Source organism: Psammomys obesus, unplaced genomic scaffold (assembly GCF_907164565.1).
Source record: "Psammomys obesus unplaced genomic scaffold, mPsaObe1.curated_primary_1811, whole genome shotgun sequence".
Lineage (NCBI taxonomy): Eukaryota > Metazoa > Chordata > Mammalia > Rodentia > Muridae > Psammomys > Psammomys obesus.
This window is the reverse complement of record NW_026590062.1, coordinates 22,844,096-22,864,068: the sequence shown is the minus strand read 5'-3', so window position 1 is coordinate 22,864,068 and position 19,973 is coordinate 22,844,096. Positions and strand designations below refer to the sequence as shown.

At 47.7% G+C, this 19,973-nt stretch overlaps 1 protein-coding gene across 1 annotated transcript in view; it reads right to left on the bottom strand.

Annotated features, from left to right (window-relative positions):
* Positions 1-5,608: 5,608 nt before the first annotated feature.
* Hip1 (huntingtin interacting protein 1) overlaps positions 5,609-19,973 on the bottom strand; it is a 76,976-nt gene continuing 62,611 nt past the window's right edge. The window contains exons 26-31 of the mRNA XM_055606151.1: positions 18,186-18,286; positions 17,227-17,332; positions 15,505-15,628; positions 12,521-12,582; positions 11,501-11,609; positions 5,609-10,003 (exon numbers count right to left, since the gene is read on the bottom strand). Coding sequence (XP_055462126.1) covers positions 9,951-10,003; positions 11,501-11,609; positions 12,521-12,582; positions 15,505-15,628; positions 17,227-17,332; positions 18,186-18,286 — 555 coding nt within the window. The 3' untranslated portion in view covers positions 5,609-9,950. The remainder of the gene's footprint in view (positions 10,004-11,500; positions 11,610-12,520; positions 12,583-15,504; positions 15,629-17,226; positions 17,333-18,185; positions 18,287-19,973) is intronic.

The following is a 19,973-nucleotide window of genomic DNA, read 5'->3' as shown; positions in this document are numbered from 1 at the left end:
CTGGAGTTAAGAATGGCTGTGAATTGCCTGCCGTGTGAATGCTGGGAACCACACCTGGGTCCTCTATAAAAACAAGTGCTCGTAAATGCTGAGCCCAGTTTTTAGTTTTTGTTTGAGTCAGGGTCCAGTGTAGTTCAGGCTGGCTTCACTATGTAGCTGAGGTTACACTGAAATCCTGACCTTGTATTTCTATCTCCCCAGTGCTGGGGTCACAGGTCTAAGGGCTGCCATACCCCACTTTCAGTTGGTTTTTATCTTCTGGGGGATTGGCATCAAACACTCTCGCAACTTTCACATACGGAGGTGTGAAAGGTGCTGTGATTAGCTGCTGCTGTGTTTCAGCCTCCCTGTTCTGAGACATTTGCTACTCTTACTCAGAGAGTATAACTAAGGACACAGGACATGCTTCCCTTCCCCCCTTTCCCACATGCATTGCCTTTTAGCGAATCTTTACTGCTACGTAGCTCCTTGGCTGAAGTCCCTCATCCTGTGCTAGCATGACAGCTTATGGCCCATTGTGGATGGATACATTCACTTCCTTCCTTCTCTCTCCTTTCTTGACGTACATTCACACATGTGTCAAGTGTGTGTGAAAGCACCCCTGACACAGGATAAGCCCTCCCTCCTCACACAGTGGTGGTGGTTGTGATAGCCTTCAATTGTGATGTCATTTATGTAAAAGGTACACTTGGTTGGCTCTGTTCTCACACCGAGAGATGACTCAGATTCCTGTTGCCTAAAGTTTGAGGATAAACTTTCTATCCATTGGCCAGTCTGTGGCAGTCCACACTTATAATCCCAACACTTGGGAGTTGGAGGCAGGAGAGTCAGAAATTCAAGGTTGTCCTTGACATAGTTGTGTTTGAGGCAGGCCAGCCTTTGATACAGGAACAGGAGGACCCTATCTGAAGAACCAAAAATGAGCAAGACACTAAGAAATTCTCAGAGTAACAGGCTAGGGAAATGTGTTGATAGTGTAACAAGCATTAGGAACTGCTTTTGCGATAAAGCATGAACTCCTCTCTTCAAACCACAACTAAAAGCAGGGAAGGGCAGTGAGAAAGATGGCCCAGCAGTTATAAGTTCTCAATGGCCTGTGACCTCTGACCTGAGTTTAATCACACATGGAGGAAGGCAAGAACCAACTCCTGAGAGTCTCTTCTGATGTCCCCATGTATGTTGTGGCACTCAAGTGAATTCACTCACAAACATTCTCTCTCTTTCTCTGACACACACACAAAATTAGTCTTCTTATCACTCCCCTCTGAGGCTGAACTGAGGCATCTAACTGTCAGCTTTTTCATGCCTCAGCCTCCTGAAAGATTCCTAAAGTTCACCGTGAACTCATGGAACCACCTGAGAGTCCAGAAACAAGAGTAGCTTCCAAGGATGGGCCATTGCTGCCACCAGGGGTCACTGGTTCACCACAGAGAGGTAACTCCTGGAGTAGGTGCAGTCTCTGGCTTGTCCCCTCAAGCAGTAAGGATTTCTTCAGGACACTTGGCAGAAGCAGAACTCAGGCAACTATCAAACAGCCCACCCTGCTTTTAATTACACATAGCTCTCTACCCCTGGCCCCTCTAAAACCTAAAACTCCTATCAGTACCCTAAACATGGATTAAGGGTCACTAGACCCTTTTATCTGTCCCACTTTGTAACATACATTTAAATTTATTTGTTTTTTATGTGGGTATCAACATGCATGCAAATGACAGGGTTTCTCTGTGTGGCCCTGGCTGTTGTCAAACTCAGAGATCTGCCTGCATCAGCCTCCCAAGTGTAGGGATTGAAGGTGTGTACCACCACTTCGGAGGGTATTTTTAGTTTTGTTTTTAAAGACAGGATCTCACCCTATTGTCTTGGCTGGCCTGCAACTCACAGAGATGCTCCTGCTCTGCCTCCCAAATGCTAAGATCAAAGGTGTGCACCACGTGCCTGGGCTCAGATTTAAATATGCTAAGAGGTATGCTTAAAAAGCAGCCTTGGTTAAAACGTGGTCCCTCCCATCATTATCTTCAGTCCCCCAAAGGTCATCTGACAAGCTGCCCGGACTGTGTGACATCTCTTCTTGGGGGATCAGAACTGCTCTTCCTTGCTGTCTCTCTTAAAGTGGGTTGGAATTCCTCCTGCCTCAGACTCCTGGCTGCTCTATTACAAGTGGATGCCACCATGCCCAGCACTCTTCCCTCCTTCACAGTAACTAGAAGGATTTGATGCATCTTTTATTTATGTATTTATTTTAGATTTACTTTTAGTGTCTTGCTTGCATGTATATGCACTACCATAGACATGCCTGGTGCCAGAGAGATAAACACTAAAAAGACAAATCAAGAGGCTGGAGAGATGGCTCAGTGTTCATGAGCACTTGCTGCTCTTTCAGAGGACCTGGGTTTGGTTCCCAGCTCCCACATGGTGGCTCATAACTGTCCATAACGCCAGTTCCAGGAGATCCAATGCCCCTTTTTGACCTCATGATGTGTTCCTTACAAAACCCAGTCACACAGTGCTGCCCATCCATCAAGGCATCTGCCTGGAGTGTTAACCCACCCACAGCTGAACTTGGCAGACAGGAGAAGCCCGAGGGCTGCAGCAGGGACTTACCAGATCACACCAAACCCAGGCTGGGTCCACGTGGACAATAGCCCGGACACGGTTGCCAGCCTTGGACCCTAGGTCTTGTGCCAGCTGGCCCTGGCTAGAGCAGCCCACATCTCTAATCAGCGCGAAGGTCCGAGGAGGCAGAGACCCCATAGTCCGAACGTGCACCGTGCGCCTGCCTCTTACATCACTACAGGGCGGCTCCTGCGTAGAAGCACCAAAGGCAGTCGGTTGCCAGGCAACCAGGCAGCAGCTCCTAGCTCCCAATCAACTGCCAGCTTTTGGCGGAAAGCGGGAAAAGGAGATGCACGTGGTTTGAGTGTTATGAATACAGTTTCTTTCCTCTTTCTCATTTATTTTCTTTTCGTTGCCTTCCTCTTCCCTTCCCTTAACCTCCCCTTCTCTTACACCATTCCTTCTCCTTCCTGGCCTATTCCCATCTCCTTTACTCCGTTCGGCTATGCTGATTTTCCAATGGAACAGAGTAAAAGGAGCAAGAAGCCAGCCTACCAGCCATTCACCTTCCCCAGCGAGGTTGTTTCTTGCTGCTGCTGAAGCCTTGGACATCAGACTCTAGCCCCCCTAGACTGGACTGTGGCGGGATCATCCCATCCCTCGGGACGAGGCTTCTAGCTTTTTTAATTTGAACAAGTTTCTTGGCCCGTCAGTGATTCTCTAACCTCGGATGACGCAAACGTCATGCAGTTGGCTGCAGTTTGGACCCTCTCAGCCACCATAGACTTTGCCATTCTTTAATATACCCCCGCCCCCATGCGCCAAGTCAGCTTTCTTTTGCACACACGTGTGAGCATACATATGTACCACGGCACACACGAGAAGGTCAGAGTACAATGTGTGGAGTTGATTATCTTCGTCCACACTGACTCCTGGGGCTCAAATTTAGGTGATCAGACTCGGTCAGTAAGCCTAATTCTTCCCTGGCCCTCTGCTTCAGCACTTGCTTCAATTTCCCATCATTTGTCAGGCCTACATTTGTCAGCTAAAATACACCTACAACAGGCGTCTGGATCCTTGCTTTTGACCCTTTGTTGAGGCACGGTCTCGGTTGTCTTTCTACTGCATCTGCCAGTCTAGTTGGCTGGAGAACGTGGGTCCCTGGTTTCAACCTCCACTCTGCAGGGACCGGTGTCCAGCCTTGAGGTGAGTTCTGGGGATTCAAATCCAGGTCATCACACCTACATGGTAAGCACTTTATCCACTTGGGTTTTCTCTCTGGCCCTCCCTTCTTTGAATATTGCTAGGTCTTTCTTTCTCTTCCTTCCTTCCTTCCTTCCTTCCTTCCTTCCTTCCTTCCTTCCTTCCTTCCTTCCTTCTTTCTTTCTTTCTTTTTTTAACACGGACTCCTACATAACCCAGGCTGTCCTGGAGCTTGCAGTCCTCCCAGCCCAGGCTCAAAAAGGTTGGGTTACAAGTATCTCCTTGGCTTTTCTTTGTGGATGAGGCCATCTGGACCGTATGTGTCTCACCCCAGCCTTTATCTACCCATGGGCCCCTCCTAGTTTCTCACAGTGGCAGCACTAGGCTGCAGCTAACCCTGCGGCAGCAAACTGTCAAGCAAACCAGCCTCATTGTTTGTTACTCCAGGAAGCTTCTGGTGGCTGCAAATGGCCTGGTCTGAAGGCTTCTATTATCCGCAGCTAATAAGCATGTGAAATCTGGAGGGTCGGGACAGCACCAGCCTAAGCCCTGGTCTTTATGGAGAGGCCTGACTACTTCAAGCCTTTCTGGTTAGGTCATTCTCACACCGTAGTGTTTAGATATGATGGAAAATGTTTAATACAGTGTTTCCTTTCTTCAAGTGTTTTTTGAAACAGCTTCCTGTAGCTCATCCTGGCTTATGACTCCCTATGTAGCCAAAGATGCCCTTGAACTTCTGATCTTGCTGCCTTTACCCACAAAGGACTGGAGTTGCTGCCATAAGCCATGAGCCTAGTTTTACAAAATGCAGCGAGCTCCATGGCTTTGGGCATACTAGGTGAGCACTGTTTCAACCATGCTACACCTTTTCTAGGATACTGAAGCCAAGTTCCACTATGTAGTCCAGGCCAGTAACCAATGTATAATTCTCCTGCCTCTGCTTCCCAGTGCCAGGAGTACAGGCTTGCACAACTGTGGCCCTTCTTCCTCGCCACTTCTACTGTTTGCAATGCTGCAGACGGGGCAAACAGCTCTGTCCTTGGTAGGCAAGCACTCTACTGCTGAGCTACACACCCAGCTCACAAACCAATGTTTCTTTAATTAACAGTAAATTAGTTATCTTTAAATTTACGTGTATATGCTTAATTTATGTGTATATACACCAGTGTGTCCAAGTGGTTGCAGAAGCTGGAGAGGGTGTAGGATCCCCTAGAGCTGGACTCAGAGACAGCTGAGAGCTACCTGATGTGTATACTGGGAACTGAACCCAGGTCCTCTGAAGAGCAGCAATTGTTTTTAAGTAGCAAGCCTTTTCTCCAACCTCTCTTCGTGTGTGTGTGTATATATATGTATTTTAATATTTGTTAAAAAGAAAGCTGAAGGGGATGAACACCCTTAATCCTGACACTAGGAAGGCAGAGGCAGGAGGATCTCTGAGTTCAAGGCTAGACTGGTTCTCAGAGCCAGTTCCAGGACAGCCAGGGCAACACAGAGAAATCTGGTAAATTTATCTTATAGGTAGTGTGTAGGAATCTGAGGTCAGAAGAGGGTGCCATGGCACTGGAGTTAAAGGTGTTTGTGAACTGCCATGTCAATACTATGTCTCTCAGAACACAGAAACAAGACATTGGCACCCAGCCTGGGCTTGATTGCACATGCCTATAATCCCAGCACTTAGGGTGGCAGATCTCTGTGTTAAAGGCCAGCCTGGTCTACAAAGCAAGTCCTGGACAGCCAAGGCTACACAGAGAAACCTTATCTCCGAAAACAGAAAAACAACAACAAAAAAGACATTGGTACCCATTCCTCAGGGCCACTCTGGTTGGTCCTTTAATACCACTCTTCTCCACAGCCAGGCTGACATATTTATTGGAAAAATTAAAAACACAAATGCAATGCATTATACAAAGAAAGGTCTTCATTCCATAATAAAAGTTGTTGGGAGGAAACAAGAGCCGGTAGCTACCTGCCCTGGGAAGGTAGGCACACAGTGAAAAGTGAAATTTACTTAGAGGGACTATTCTAATGGAAAATGGTGGAAAAGGTTAAAAATGTAAGGGAGAGGGCATAAACAATCGAAAACCAACCCCATCCCTGCATGTCTGAGAGTCTGTTATAAGCTTAAGATATTTAGGTTATCACCAAGATCCAACCGGATTCCTCGGTTTGTCCCTAGAATGGTAATCAGTTAGGGTCTTCAAACCTGAGGTAGTTGAGGGGCACCTGAAACACGTGTCTAGAAGGTTCTATGCTCACACCTGGATCCAGTCATGTCTAATCAAGCATTTGTGGCGTTGGCTCCTGGGAGAGGAGGCACTCTACCACTATGTTTGGTGGTCCTGCATTTGGCCTGGACATGGGAGCCAGGGTGGCAGATAGCTGTTCTGGACCACTGTTGAGGGCTGACAAGTGCGGTAGTGGTTTCCAATGTTACAGACAGCACAGTCTCTGAGAACCGCCACTCTGGCTGGAAGGCTAATATGGAGGATCCAAGATGGCAGAGAGGGCAAAGCTGTTCTGCTTGGAAGGTATGGAGACTCCAAGATCAGGAAGAGCAGGCAAAGCTCATTCTTGTTGGATGCCAACATGGAGGATGCTCAAAGATGGTGGAGAGAAGGCAATGCCCACTCTGGTTTGAAGGCCATTAAGAAGGTTCCAAGATGGCCGGGAGGGCAAAGCCATTCTAATTGGCAGTTAGTGTTGGGCCCAAAGACTTGCTTTTCCAGCAAGGTTCCCAGAGATACAGAAAGGCAATAATACAGAGTAGCACATTTGCCATCTATTAAAAACTAGGGTCAAACAGTGCCAGAGACCCTTCTACAACCAAGCTGATGACTAAGTAAAAACTTCCCTAGACAGAAGATGAGGACCAACTCCTCCTAAGATGAGAGGTCACATCACAGTAATGTGACCAGAATGACAAATACTTGTGACCTCAGGTTACCTGGCACAAACCCTGGTGCCTGACTCGGCATCCACACCAGTTCTAAGAAAAGGTGCCCTGGAGGTGTCTGGTCCTCCGAGCTACTGGGCTAAGGGTTTAAACACACGGGACTCTAGAAATAGTGATGTGGTGAGTACAATCAACAAGCCATTTACATTAGTCTTTTTTTTTTTTGAGATAAGGTCTCAGAATATAATCCAGGCTAGACTTGAACTCACAACCCTTCTGCCTCCAATTCCCAAATGCTGGGAGTACAGGTGTGCACTGACAAGCCTGGTATAGTTAATAAACTCCTTGCTCAGCTATGACCTGACCCCACAAAGGCATACATGTGCTTAATCTCGATGACCGGAAGACTGCAATACCGTTAAATATGAGACACGACTGGACATGAGCTTCCTCTTCACCCCACCCTCAGCCATTATTTTGTCAATCTTCTGTCTTTAAAAAGAAGTACTTTTTAAGAATTATTTTCACTTAAAAGTCATGTATCCACATGACTGCATGCCACCAGTGGAGGGCATCGGATCCCTTGGAGCTGGAGTTAGAGGCAGTTGCAGGCCACATGATGTGGGCACTGGGAACAAAACTTGGGTCCTCTGGAAGAGAGGAAGTGCTCTTAAATGCCAGCCTCTCTCTGGCCCCTCAGTTCCCTGTCTTGAGGGTCTGGCTACACCCCTGCAGCACACTTTAGTCTAAGGAGCCTCAGGCTATAAAAGGCTGTGTGTCTCCTTTTGAGCTATAGGGATTTTCAGAGTTTGGTTTGTCCAACCACTGAGTTAAAGACTCATGTTTAGGTAACAGCAGAGCCAATAAATTATGGCCTAAGTTGGGTGAAATGGCTCACACCTTTAAACCCAGCATTCGGGAGGCAGAGGAAATCTCTTTGAGTTCAAGGACAATGAGGTGTACAAAGCTAGTTTGAAGAGGCCAGCCAGGGCTATGCAGTAAGACCCTGTCTCCAAAGACCACTTATATCCAAGACTGTCCTGCTTCAGTCTCCCGAGTGCCCAGATGACAGGCATGCACTAGCAAGCCTGGCTAGAAAAAGGCAGTTTCTGACTTGAGTTACTACAAAGTACTGATGGGACATCAAGCAGGTAGGGAGGACCCAGAGTTCACTAAGGTTTTTAAAATGACGATGGCTTTCCAGACAGGTGTGTTATTCATTCAGAGTCCTGATCTACTGACCCTAAAAGCAAGGGCTACCTAGTTACTTTTGGAACAGCTGACCTATAGTGATCACGTGGGTTGGCTTGATTGGCACAAATGGGCCAACAATGCCACACATTGCTTGTTCTGGTCCTTGGACTCAAGAAACTCTAAGCAGAGATACAGTCTTCTGGTATCAGAATGGGCCGCTTCTGCTCCCAATAACTAACTAACTCCTTTTGCCCAATGTGAAGGTCACATGTCTCAGCAGTCATCTGGGTTTCTGGGAGTTTTTGGAGTGCCCACTGAGAAAACACCTGGGGACAGAGTGGAGGTGGGTGTAGCAGGAAAAGGGGGGTTAATTCACAGTGATCAAACATTAGTCTCACAACCCATTACCCAGCAATGCTGAACCATGCCCCAGTGGGGACAGGCTCAAGGAACTGCCCGCTGGCTGCCGCCTATGCATTCACTAGAGATAAAGAAGGAAGAAGCCATCTGTCTGTCCCACCCTACAGATCAGAAGGTCACTTAATTCAGGGGGTCCATCTGGGAGTTGCAAAGTGCCATCTGGTTTCTTGTGTCTAGGTGGGATGCCCTCTGTGTGTGCCCACCCTGTCTGCACAGGAGCAAGAGTGGGTGGGTGGTGGTGGGTACAGTGGGTACAGTGCCAATGGTCCCTTTCTCCTTTTCCCTGCTCCTCGGTGCTTTGAGGAACTGGCCTCCTTTGGGAATCCGAGCCTGGAAATGACCAGGGTTTGGCCCTTTAACCTTGTGCATGATTTGTGAAGAATGATGGCAGAGGGCAAGCCTGGTCAGTCAGCCTCGGTCCTAATTGCCCCAAGCATCTCTGGGGCAGACACTGTGTGAAGATTGTTAGTAATAAATACATACAAAGAGTCCTACACCGAGCAGAGGCCTTTTCCTGATGGAAGCAAGTGGGTCTGTCAGATAAGTAGCACACAGAACCATCTCTTTCTGGTTCAATAGGATGCAGAAGCAGGCCAGCAGGGGAAGGCCCCACTTCTGGTCCTTTATATTTGTCCCTCTTAGGGCCTTGCCTAGGTTTGACGAGAGGTGACCTCAGTGACATGGCACAGGAACTTTGCTCGGGGGATGTAGTGTTGCTGTTCACACCAGCTCCATTCCAGCATGTGACAGGAGGTGAACCTGCTCACGGGAGCTCCTAAGAAATCTGCCTCCTGAACAGCTGCACCCCTGTAGTTTTTCTTTTTCTTCTTCTTTTATTTTAAACTCTGGTGCTCCCTGGCTTGTAAAGGTGGAAAGAGGCCTTGGGCTGGCATCAGGGTCAGAAAGTAAAGGCACTAGCTCTGCTTCAGACTTCCAAGGAGAATTGTTACCCTGTGGGGTAGCCTTGGCTGACACAGGGCTGAGCTGGAGCACCACGGCATAGCCTGAGCCGCACCATGGTGTGTGTGGGGGCTTTCCTTCTCAGAAGGCTCAGAGCTCAGGGTGGGGCGGAGGGTTGGAACCCTTCTTGGGAAGGTTGGCTGTGTGAAACTTTCGAAACAGGAAACCAAAAGAGCCGATTGGCCACCTAATGATAAGCAGGAAGGAATCCATCCAACTGCCAAAAGTGTGGTGTGGCGGGAAGAACCGTTGCTTTGGTGTTACTGGCCAGGCCGGCTGTCCTTCTGGCCATGGATTCAGGCAGCGGTCTGGTTTGGAATCCAACGGAGTCCAGATGCTCACAAGTTTGTGCAAATGACAAAATGCAAAAGACTGAGGAGGGGGGAAAAAAAGAACAGGTGTAAGATGTCCCCTCTCCAAGTTCCCGTGACAAGACAATGACAAGAATCCTCTCTTAAGGGGGACACGACTGGTGAGAAGTGGATATTAGGCAAGGCAGGATGGCCATGTTGCTGTTTTTCTGTGGATCTGAGCTTGCTCAGGGCCGACCCTGGTCTGCCTTATGCCAGGGACACGGGAAGAACTCATCATGCACGAGGAAACATGACGGCCTTCAGCTTTTGTCAATGGAGAGGTCTGCAAGGGACCTGGAGTGCCATGGTGGGATCAGCACAAACAGAAGGGGAACAAGGATTTACACTCTGATGCATTGGACGTTGGCTTGGCTCTATTCTTTTTCGGGTATTGCTTCTTGAACAGTAGAAGGTGATGCTTCTGTCCCTAAAAACAACAACAACAACAACAACAAATCACAGGGAACCTCATGTATACATGAACACATGCAGCAGACTGTGGGCACATAAGCTTCTCAAGCTCATGACTGCCATACAGCGGTGGCATTAACTATGTCCAAGAATAGGGATCATGGTGATGGATATATGCTTAGTTACTAGGGTTTGTCAAATTCTTATAAGCAACAACAATCTTGCCTGTGATGGACTGAACCACTTTGGACATGCAAGAAGCTGTATACAGCAGCAGGTCTCTGGGCTGGGACAAAAGACAGCTCTCCAGAGTCAGTCCCCTCTTTCCCAGTTAGGTTCAGGAATCAGGGTTCATTGAAATATTCTAGTCGCGTGGTCTACTGCTGATGGAAGAATCCAAGGGCAAGCGTCCCAAAACCCAGCGATATCCCTAGCTAAGCCAGCCTCCCCCTACTCCCTATACGCTTTCTTTTCTAGCCATCTGTAGACCAGGCTGGCCTGGAACTCAGAGATCCACCTGCCTCTGTTCTTAAAAACTGTGTGTGTGTGTGTTTGTGTGTGTGTGTGTGTGTGTGTGTGTGTGTGTGTGTGTGTGTGTATTGGTGTTTTGACTGCATGTATAGTCTGTGTGAGGGGGATCCCTGAAACAGGTGTTACGGACAGTTGTGAGCTGCCCTGTGGTTGCTGGGAATTGAATTCAGGTCCTCTGAAAGAGCAGACAGTGCTCTTGGCTCTTGACTGCTGAGCCATCTCTCGTTTCCTTAGCCTTTTTTTTACTTTCCATTTTTAAAAGAGTCTTAAGTTGCCTACATTGGCCTTGAATTCATTTTGTGGAATGAAGATGGCCTCAAACCTTCAATTTTTTTTTTTTTTTTTTTTGGTCTCAGACTCCAGGATAGTTGGGAATACAGGCAGGTGCCACCAGACTAAGCTTGGGGGTGTGTCTGAGTATTTTTACATTCCATTCATCCTCTTAAGTCTGTTCACTTTTGGGCATTGTGGCCTTTAAAAAATTATTATTACTTTTTTAATGTGTGCATGTGCATTGGAGGTGGTGGTTCAGTGTTAAGAGCCCCAGAACCCACAAGACGGAACTGTGCTCACACCCAGAAAATAAAAATAAATCTTTAAAACAAAAACAAAAAACTACCCCAAAAACAAAAAGACAAGAGGACACTGCAGTGACACTGGTCAGTTTCCTGATCAGCTTAGAGGTTTTTATAACATTGTTTGTTTGACTATGTAGCTGAGGGTGGCCTCAAATTCCCAACCTTCTTGCCTCCATCTCCCAAGCACTCGGCTCAGAAGTATGCAACACCCACATTACCGAGGAGGCTTTGAAGAGCAACAACAAAAGCTTTTTAATTCTCCATGACGCAGACCCCGGCTTTAGGCTTACAGGCTATTTAGGAATGGAAAGAGGAGAGAAAGGGCAGGCCAGAGGGTCCTGCTCTGTTTCGGGAAGGCCCATCCCTACTACGTCACGGTCAGTAAACACCCACGGTGGGCTTACCTTCTTCCCAGCCCTCGGCGACGCCGGCCAGCTCGTAGTGTTTCTTCCGGAGCTCTCCCAGCTTCTGCCGCTCCTTCTGAAGGTCGTTTTCCAGCTCTAGCACCCTAACCTGTTAGCAAAGGGAGTGAGAGGTTGGGGATTGAAGCCAGTGTCAAACTCATGCTGAATGTTCTACCAATGAGCTGTGTTCCCACCACTGTATCTCTCGGTCTCTGTTTCTCTTTTCAAGTGTTTGTGTGTGAGGTTCGATCTAGGGCCTCGTGGACGATAGGCAAGTGGCACGCTCCAGCCCCTCACCGGGGATTCTAGGCAGGTGCTCTAAGACCAAATGACATGGAGCCCTTGTAATGGTCCTTTGAACTTCTCTGGGACTTGTCTTCTTTAGATTTAACCAGGTCTCTCTGTGTCTCAGATTCCCTCTTCCATCATGTCCATCCCATTTCCATAGCTTATTTAAATGTCACTTTACTGACCGATCTATCTCCCCAGCTTGAGACAGCCTTTTACATCACAACCCAGCTCCTAGTTTAATTCCCCTTTTAGACCGGGTTACATGAGCCAGACTAGCCCAGGAACCAGGCTCGTTCCTCCACCACCGCAGTGCCAGGATTGCAGATACACAGTGCAGCATTTAGCCTTCTCTACCCTTTTCCCTTTTAACTTTTGTTTATATGAGGGAGGCATATGCAAGTGAGTGCCGGTACCCACAGAGGCCGCAAGGTGCTGGTTCCCCAAGAACTGGAGTCGCAGGTTGTTGCGACAAGTTCTCGCAGCTGCTGGGTCAGCGCTGCCATTCTTTTTAACAGGGTCTTGTTATGTAGCACACACTGGCCTCAAACTCACAGCAGTCCTCCTGCCTCAGCTTCCCAAGTGCTGGGATTATTACATGCATGCCCACACCAGGCTTCACTTTCCCCCAGTTATTCCGTCTCTCTGGCTTCTCCCCTTGGGAACAACACTTGAGGCTGATGTGCGGGCAGGGGAGACAGCCAGCCTTAGACGTGGCCATGGTTTTCTCACCTGGGAATCCATCTCCTGGCGCTTGATCTGGGTCAGTGTCATGCTTGAGAAGTCCATACTATCTGCAGGGATGGATGGAGGAAGAGCCAGTCAAATGATGTCAACTGCGAGGACAATGGCAATCCCCCACCCCCACCACTGCAACGCCTGCCATGCCCTTTGCCACCATAATGGTCCCAAGCTGAACTGTCCCTACAGGCTCCTCTGTGGAGCATTTGTTCCTCAGCTGTTGGTGATATTTTGGGAGGAAGTAAAATGTTTAGTAGGTTGGGCCCGGCTGGGAGAAGGAGGTCCCTAGAGGCATGCCTTTTTGTGTGTGCACATTAGCATGTATACAAGGGCACATCATGTATGTGTGTGAGGTCAAAGTCATCTTTAAGGTGTTGTCCTTAGGGGCTGACCACTGTACTTTCGTTCATTAATTTGCTTATATTCTCCTCCACCCTGTTTTGTGAACCAGGGTCTGTCATAGACCTGGAGCTCACCAAGCTGGCTAGGCTGGCCGGTCAGCGAGCTCCAGGGACCCCCCGTGCCCCCCTCCCTGCACGGAGATTACAGCAACGCTCCACCACCATGCCCGGCTTTTTTATGTGGGTTGGCTTCTAGGGGTCAACTCAGGTCCTTGTGTTTGCATAGCAACCACTCTACTGACTGAGCAATCTCTCCAGCCTGAGACAAGCCCATTAAGGTTACAGCCCAGTCCGTAGTTCCGGCTGCCCATTGGCCAACTATAATGTGAGCAAGCTCCGCTTTACCTCACACTCTGGCTGCCAAAGTGTTTTGCTTGGGCTCATGAGCCAAGCAACCATGAATAAAACCCTCTGAAAGTGTGAGCCAAAATAGCCCCCCCCCCCCCACAGCCTTAAGTTTCTTTCAGGATTATATTCACAGGGATGCACGAGTCACTCATACACAAACACACATGTGAATGCCCAGAGGACAGAAATGAAGGAAGGCTGGGATTACAGGATGTGAGGGCTAGTTTATTACTTTTTTTTTTTTTTTTTTGAAACAGCTAAGCATGATAGTGGATGCCTCTAATCCTAACACCCAGGAGACATAGGCAGGCAGATCTCTGTGAGTTCCAGGCCAGCCACTATATACTGAGCCCCCACCTAAAATAAATAAATAAACTTAAAAAACAAAACAAAACAAAAAAAACCCAAAAGCACAAACCCCCAAAACAACAACAATTATCTATGTATATTTAGAGGACAACACAGTGGTCTTCCCAGTGACCATACAGGTCCAGGAGATTGAACTTGGATGTCAGCCTTGGTGACAAGCATTCTTCCCAGCGTGAGGGATCACCTGCAGCATCCCCATGGGAACAGGCCTCGGGGGCATGCTTGTGGAGGGGCTTCCAGACTCGGTTAACTGAGGTATAAAAACCTACCCTGGATATGTGTTTGGTCCTCAAATGAATTAATAAGCAGAAAGTGGAAACTAGGTGTGATCGCTCATGACCCTGGCAGTCTGGGAGCAAGAGTAGGAGGAGCTCTATGAGACTGAGGGCAGCCTGAATACATAGTGTGTTCCAAGGCAGCCGGGGCTACACAGTGAGACCCCATTTCAGAAAAAGACAGACAGACGAAAAGAGCAAGAGCGAGTAAGAGAGAGACAGAGAGAGGGGTCGAGCTGAGCACCAGCATTCACCTGCCCTCTGCTTCCTGACTGTGGTTGCCATGTGACCGGTCGCCTCACGCCCCTGCTGCCAGGACTTCCCAACACCATGAACTGTACCTTCAAACCATGAGCCAAAATAAATTTAATTTCTTTTTTGGTTGTTGTAGTTTGTTTGCTGGTTATTTTTTTGTTTTGTTTTGTTTTGTTTTTTGGGACAGGGTTTCTCTGTGTATCCCTGGCTCTCTTGGAACTTACTCTGTAGACCAGGCTGGCTTGAACTCAGAGACCTGCCTGCCTCTGCCTCCCAAGCACTAGGAGTAAGTGTGTGACAGAACCACCTGGCTAACTTTTTTTTTGTTAGTGCCAGCGTGTACATACAGGTGCCATGCTATGTGAGTAAAGGCCAAAGAGAGTGAGTACACTCATGTTCCATCATGTGGGTACTGGGCTTTGAACTCCCGTCATCAGACTTGGCAGCAGTTACCTTTATTCTTTGAGCCAGCTACCAGCCCAAATCCTTCCTTTTAGAAAGGTGCTTTTAGGGGCCAGGTGTGGTGGTACACATCTTTAATCCCAGAATTCAGGAGGCAGAGGCAGACTGATCTCTCTGAGTTGGAGGCCAGTATAGGCTACAAAGAGAATTCCAAAACAGCCAGGGTTCTGCTACACAGAGACACCTTGTCTCAAAAAATGGGGTGGGGGGTATGGGTGGGGGAGGGAGAAAGAGAGCTGCTTTTAGATCTTTGGTCTGCTCACAAACATGAGAAAATTAACTAATTCACAGGTAACCGGGGTCTGATTCTCTGGGGATAACTAGACTTGTAGAGAATTTTATCTGATCTCAGAGAAGCAGTGTAAGGAAAAATCTACTTAATAGCCTGGCGCTGTGGGAATATAAAATCACAGTTTTATGACATCCTGCCTTAGGAGATCAGACAGGATGTAAAAAGACCAAAAGAACAACTGGCTTCGCACACGCCAGAGAAGCACTCTACTAACTGAGCGACGCCCCTAGCTGCCTATATCCTTCCTATATCCTTGTAGAGTGTGTCTACAAAGGGCAGTGTGAGGTGGTACATGCCTTCAACTCCTGTACTCAGAAGGCAGAGGCAGGTGGATCTCTGAGTTCAAGGCCAGCCTGGCCTACATAGTGAGGTCCTATCTCAGAGAGACAAAGAGACAGACAGACACACACACAGATAGAAAGAGAGCAAGAGAATCAATATTGGAAGAGACTTATACATATCAGTATACACACCTGCACGCACAACACATATTCAAAATGGAAAATAAAATAAAAATAAAAAACAGAACTAAATTGAGATCATGGAGAAAGAGATGTAGACTGTGAAGGCTACCTGTCTCCTCAATCTGAGATTTGCCGGAAATGGTAGAGGCCACCACAGCGGCTGTGGCCTGGTTCACTCCCCGAGAGGCCTGCTGCAGCTGGGTCAGATTGAGGCTGTCCTTGTTAGCTTTCACCTGCCGGGACAGACGACAATGGTGTTCACACTACATCAGAAGCAGCAAGCATAGGACTGAAGAGCTGGCCTGATGTGCTCAGGAGAGTGAATGCTGTCACCAGTCGGCCTCCCAAAGTCACTGTTGCCTGTGGGACCAGCCCCTGACATGTCTAGAGTAAAAGTGACCCCTGGCATATAGGTTGGATTAGCCTACACTCTGGCTTGCATAGTTATCTGCATGAACTCTTCCATGTGTAGGAAAAAAGAACTTGGAATCCTAAGAAATAAGGGAGGGATAAAGAATACTTCAGGGGGTTCCAGCTCACTGCTGGGCTTGAGGATTAAATGGGGCAGTGGTTCATGTTCAGAGACAAAGAAGGGACAGATTAGTGGTTATATAGACTCTAAAGGCCAAGTCAGGTGACCTATAGACCGTGCCAAGCAGCTCCACAGTAGCCTTGGCTGGCCTGGAGCTTGCTATATAAGCCAGGTTGGCCTCAAACAGATCCTTCTTTTCTTGTATTTTATTTTTTTGAGACAGGGTCTCACTATGTAGCCCTGGGTGTACTGAACTCACCGAGACCTGCCTGTCTCTGCTCTCTGAGTGTGGTGATTAGAGCTTGCGTCTCCATCACCACACCTGGGGAACAGATGCTTTTTTCATCTTTGGATACTAGGGACATAACCAGGGCTGTGTGCTTGCTAGGAAGGTGCTCCAGCACTGAGCCACATCACTGGGGGGATTCTAGGCAGGTGTTCTACCATTGACCATGGCCCCTGACCCTTACCAGCAGATCTGAGGCAATTACTCTGACACTAAACTGTAACATCAGACAATTTAAAATTACTTTTTATTATTTATGCAGTGCTTGTGTGTAGGTGTGCATGTCAGGGTGTGCATGTGGAAGTCAGAGAGAGAACAACTCTTGGGAGTCATTTGATTCTAGCATGTAGGTCCCAGGGATCAAACTCAGATCATCAGCTTTGGTAGCAAGTGCCTTTCCCCGGCTGAGCCATCTCACTGATCCCTGTTTAAATTTTTTATTAGGAGCCAAAGTCTTATTAGGTTGGCCCTAATTCACTTTAAGCCCAGGCTAGACTTTAACTTTTAATTCTCCTGCCTCATCTTCCAAAGTAGCTGGGATGACAGGCCATGTCATCTGTTTCACCTGAATGCTCCTTGAATGATGGCAATAATACAAGGATGACATGCCTGGGACCCTCAAAAGCTACCTAACGATAGTGACAGGAACACTAAGGCATGCATGTGATGAGCTGGGAGGAGCTCCTTGTTGGCATATATTAGGGTTTGTTTGTTTGTTTGTTTCAGACATTTTTTTCTCTGCATAGTTCTGGTTGACCTTGAACTCAGAGATCTGCCTACCTCAGTCTCCTGAGAGCTGGGATTAAAGGCATGCTCCATCATCATCTGGCATATATCAGGCTTTTAAAAGAGGGTGCTATGGAACCCTTGAGAGGCAGAATATTTATTCGGGACGCCACCAAGCAGGACTATGGATTATCACCTGTCCCTGAGGTCGCTTCCATGGCTCAAGTCCTCTTTAACTCAGAAAGGTCTTACAGTGTGCTGGAGTGTCCAGTACCAGCTGGTCCTACCTTGGATCCAGCCACAAGCTGTGCTGTGCTGGCAGCAATCTCATGTGAGCATACCATCAGTTCCTCAAACTTCCCTTTGCCTTGGACCACAAGATCAGCAGCATCCCTGAGAACCAAGAATCATGAAGGATGAAGTTACAGAGAGCATAAACTATCATGACCCCACTAACCCCTCAGTCACTGGCTACACAGAAAAGGCAGCTTACATACCTGCCTACAGCTTATTTTTTAAGATATTGTTTTTTAAGACAAGTTCTCACTATGTAGCTCTGGCTGTCCTGGAACTCATTCTGTAGACCAGGCTGGCCTGGAACAGAGAGCTCCACCTGCCTCTGCCTCACTAGTGCTGAGATTAAAGGCATGCACCACTATGCCTGGCTGAGACACTGTGTCTTAATGAGACTTGGAGCTGACAGATTAGGCCTAGATTGGCTAGCTAGTGAGTTCCAGGAAGGACTTCTTGGGCCAGGCATGGTGTCACACATCTTTGATCTAGGACTTCTTTGGCCGGCATGGTGTCACACAGCTTTGATCCAAGCAGTTGGGAGACAGAGGCTAGTGGATCTCTATGAGTAAGCCAGCCTGGTTTACATAATGAGTTCCAGGCTAGTCAGGGCTACACAGAGAGACTCTGTCTTAAAAACCGAACAGACCCAACACCAACAAAAGAAACTTTTTGAAATGATTGGGTCTTGAACCAAGGGGCAAACACAAGCTCATCAAATGATCTACCACTGATCTACCTCAGTGGCACTGTAAATTCTGTTTTTACACTAGCCCAGGGTGGCCTCTAACTTGTTATACTTTCGACTGAGCCCCTTAAGTGCTGGGACTACAGGTGGGTGGGTACCGCCATGCCTGGCTATGAGAATGGTGCTTTTTTCTCTCTCAGCAACTGTCTGGGGTGGATCCATGGGATGGCGAAGGGGGCGTGCGGCACCTTGGAGCCAGACACTTACACCATGATGGTTGCTCCCCAACCAACAGCTTTGGAGGCAGATATAAGCCCTTCTGTCCACCGGGAGTTCTTCGCGTAAAATTCTTTAGGGGATGCAGTGCCCTATAGAATCAAAACATAAAAGAGCTTAATTGTTTTTATTTGATTTGATTTTGAGACAGGGTTTCTGTGTATCCCTGGCTGTCTTGGAGCACACTCTGTGGACCAGGTTGGCCTTGAACTCAGAGATCTGCCTGTCTCTGCCTCCTGAGAGCTGGGATTAAAGATGTGCACCACCATGCCCAGACTAATTTTAATTTTTTAACATATTTCACATGAGTGTTTTGCCTGCATGTATATGTACCGTATGTATGCAAAGGCAGGAAGAGGGGGTCAGATTCCTGGATCTAGAGTTACAGATGATTGTGAGCCTCCACACGGGTGCTGGGAACTGAACCCCGGTCCTCTACAAGAACAACAGTGCTCTCAACCAATGGACCACCTCTCCAGACTGCATTATTTGTTGCTATTTCCCCAATTTTTGGTCTTCCTGCCTTAGCCTCCCAAGTGTACCACCATACCGCAATTTTTGAAAAAAATTACATTTATTGAGGGGGGTCCCTGAAGGTGTCAGACAGGAAAGTGAACCATATGAAGAGATGAGAATAAAAGCCCAGTGCTGACTGACCTTGTCAACCTGGATCAGACTTCTGGAGTCCAGTGCCAGGCGGTTCACTGTCAGCATATTTAAAACACAGTACAATTGGGGAAGAGGTTTCCAGGCAACTAAGAGTCCAGTTCCAGGTGCACAGTAAAACTTATGGCGTGGCTACATAGAAACTTCTATGTTCTTCTACAAGTACATGTGACCACGAGGGTGGGTTCTAGAGCTGAAAGGCCTAGAGTTTAGTGTGGTCTCTGACCTACAGGAGATCAGCAAGCCAGAGTCCATGTGACATCTTCCCCAAGAATGGGTAACGCTTAGGGAGGGGAGAGTCTGGGTAACTATTCTGGGGAATTTGGGTGAGGTCACCCTCCACAGATAGCAGAGAGGTCACCAGGTCATTAACAGTCAACTTCCACCTTCCTGGATGGAATGAGGTATCTCCTCCATTGAGGAGACACCCTGTATGATTAGCATTTCTGGTTCTCTCAGTGCTTCTCTGTGGGTACAAGAACCTCTATGCCCCCAACAATTTATTTATAGATTCTGCATGCACATGTGTGTGTGGGTGAACATGCCCATGCCACGTGTGAAGGTCAGAGGTTGGCTCTATCCTTCCACCTACACATGTGACTTGGAGACTGAACTCAGCTTGTCAGATGCCCCACTGAGGCAGCTCACTGGCCCAGTGCCCAGCCACTAACAGCTAAGTGTATAGAATACCTACCAAGTGCTAAGTGCCTTTACTGTCACTTCATGGATAAGAAAACTAAGGTACAAATAGGCAAAATAACAACCCTAAGGCCATGGAGATAATGAAAAGTAAAGAAGACTCATTTTTTAACTTTTAATTATGTGTTTGTGTAAGAAAGTGCAGGTGGGGCTGGCGAGATGGCTCTGCTGTTTTTTAAAAGCACTGGCTACTCTTCAAGAGGATCCAATTTCAGTCTCCAGCACCCACATGGCAGCTCACAAATGTCTATAATTCCAGTTCCAGGGGATCCAACACCTTTGTACAGACACACATGTAGGCAAAACACCAAAGCACATAAAATAAAAATAAATTATTAAGAAAGAGAGAGAGAGAAAGAGAGAAAGAAAGGAAGGAAGGAAGGAAGGAAGGAAGGAAGGAAGGAAGGAAGGAAG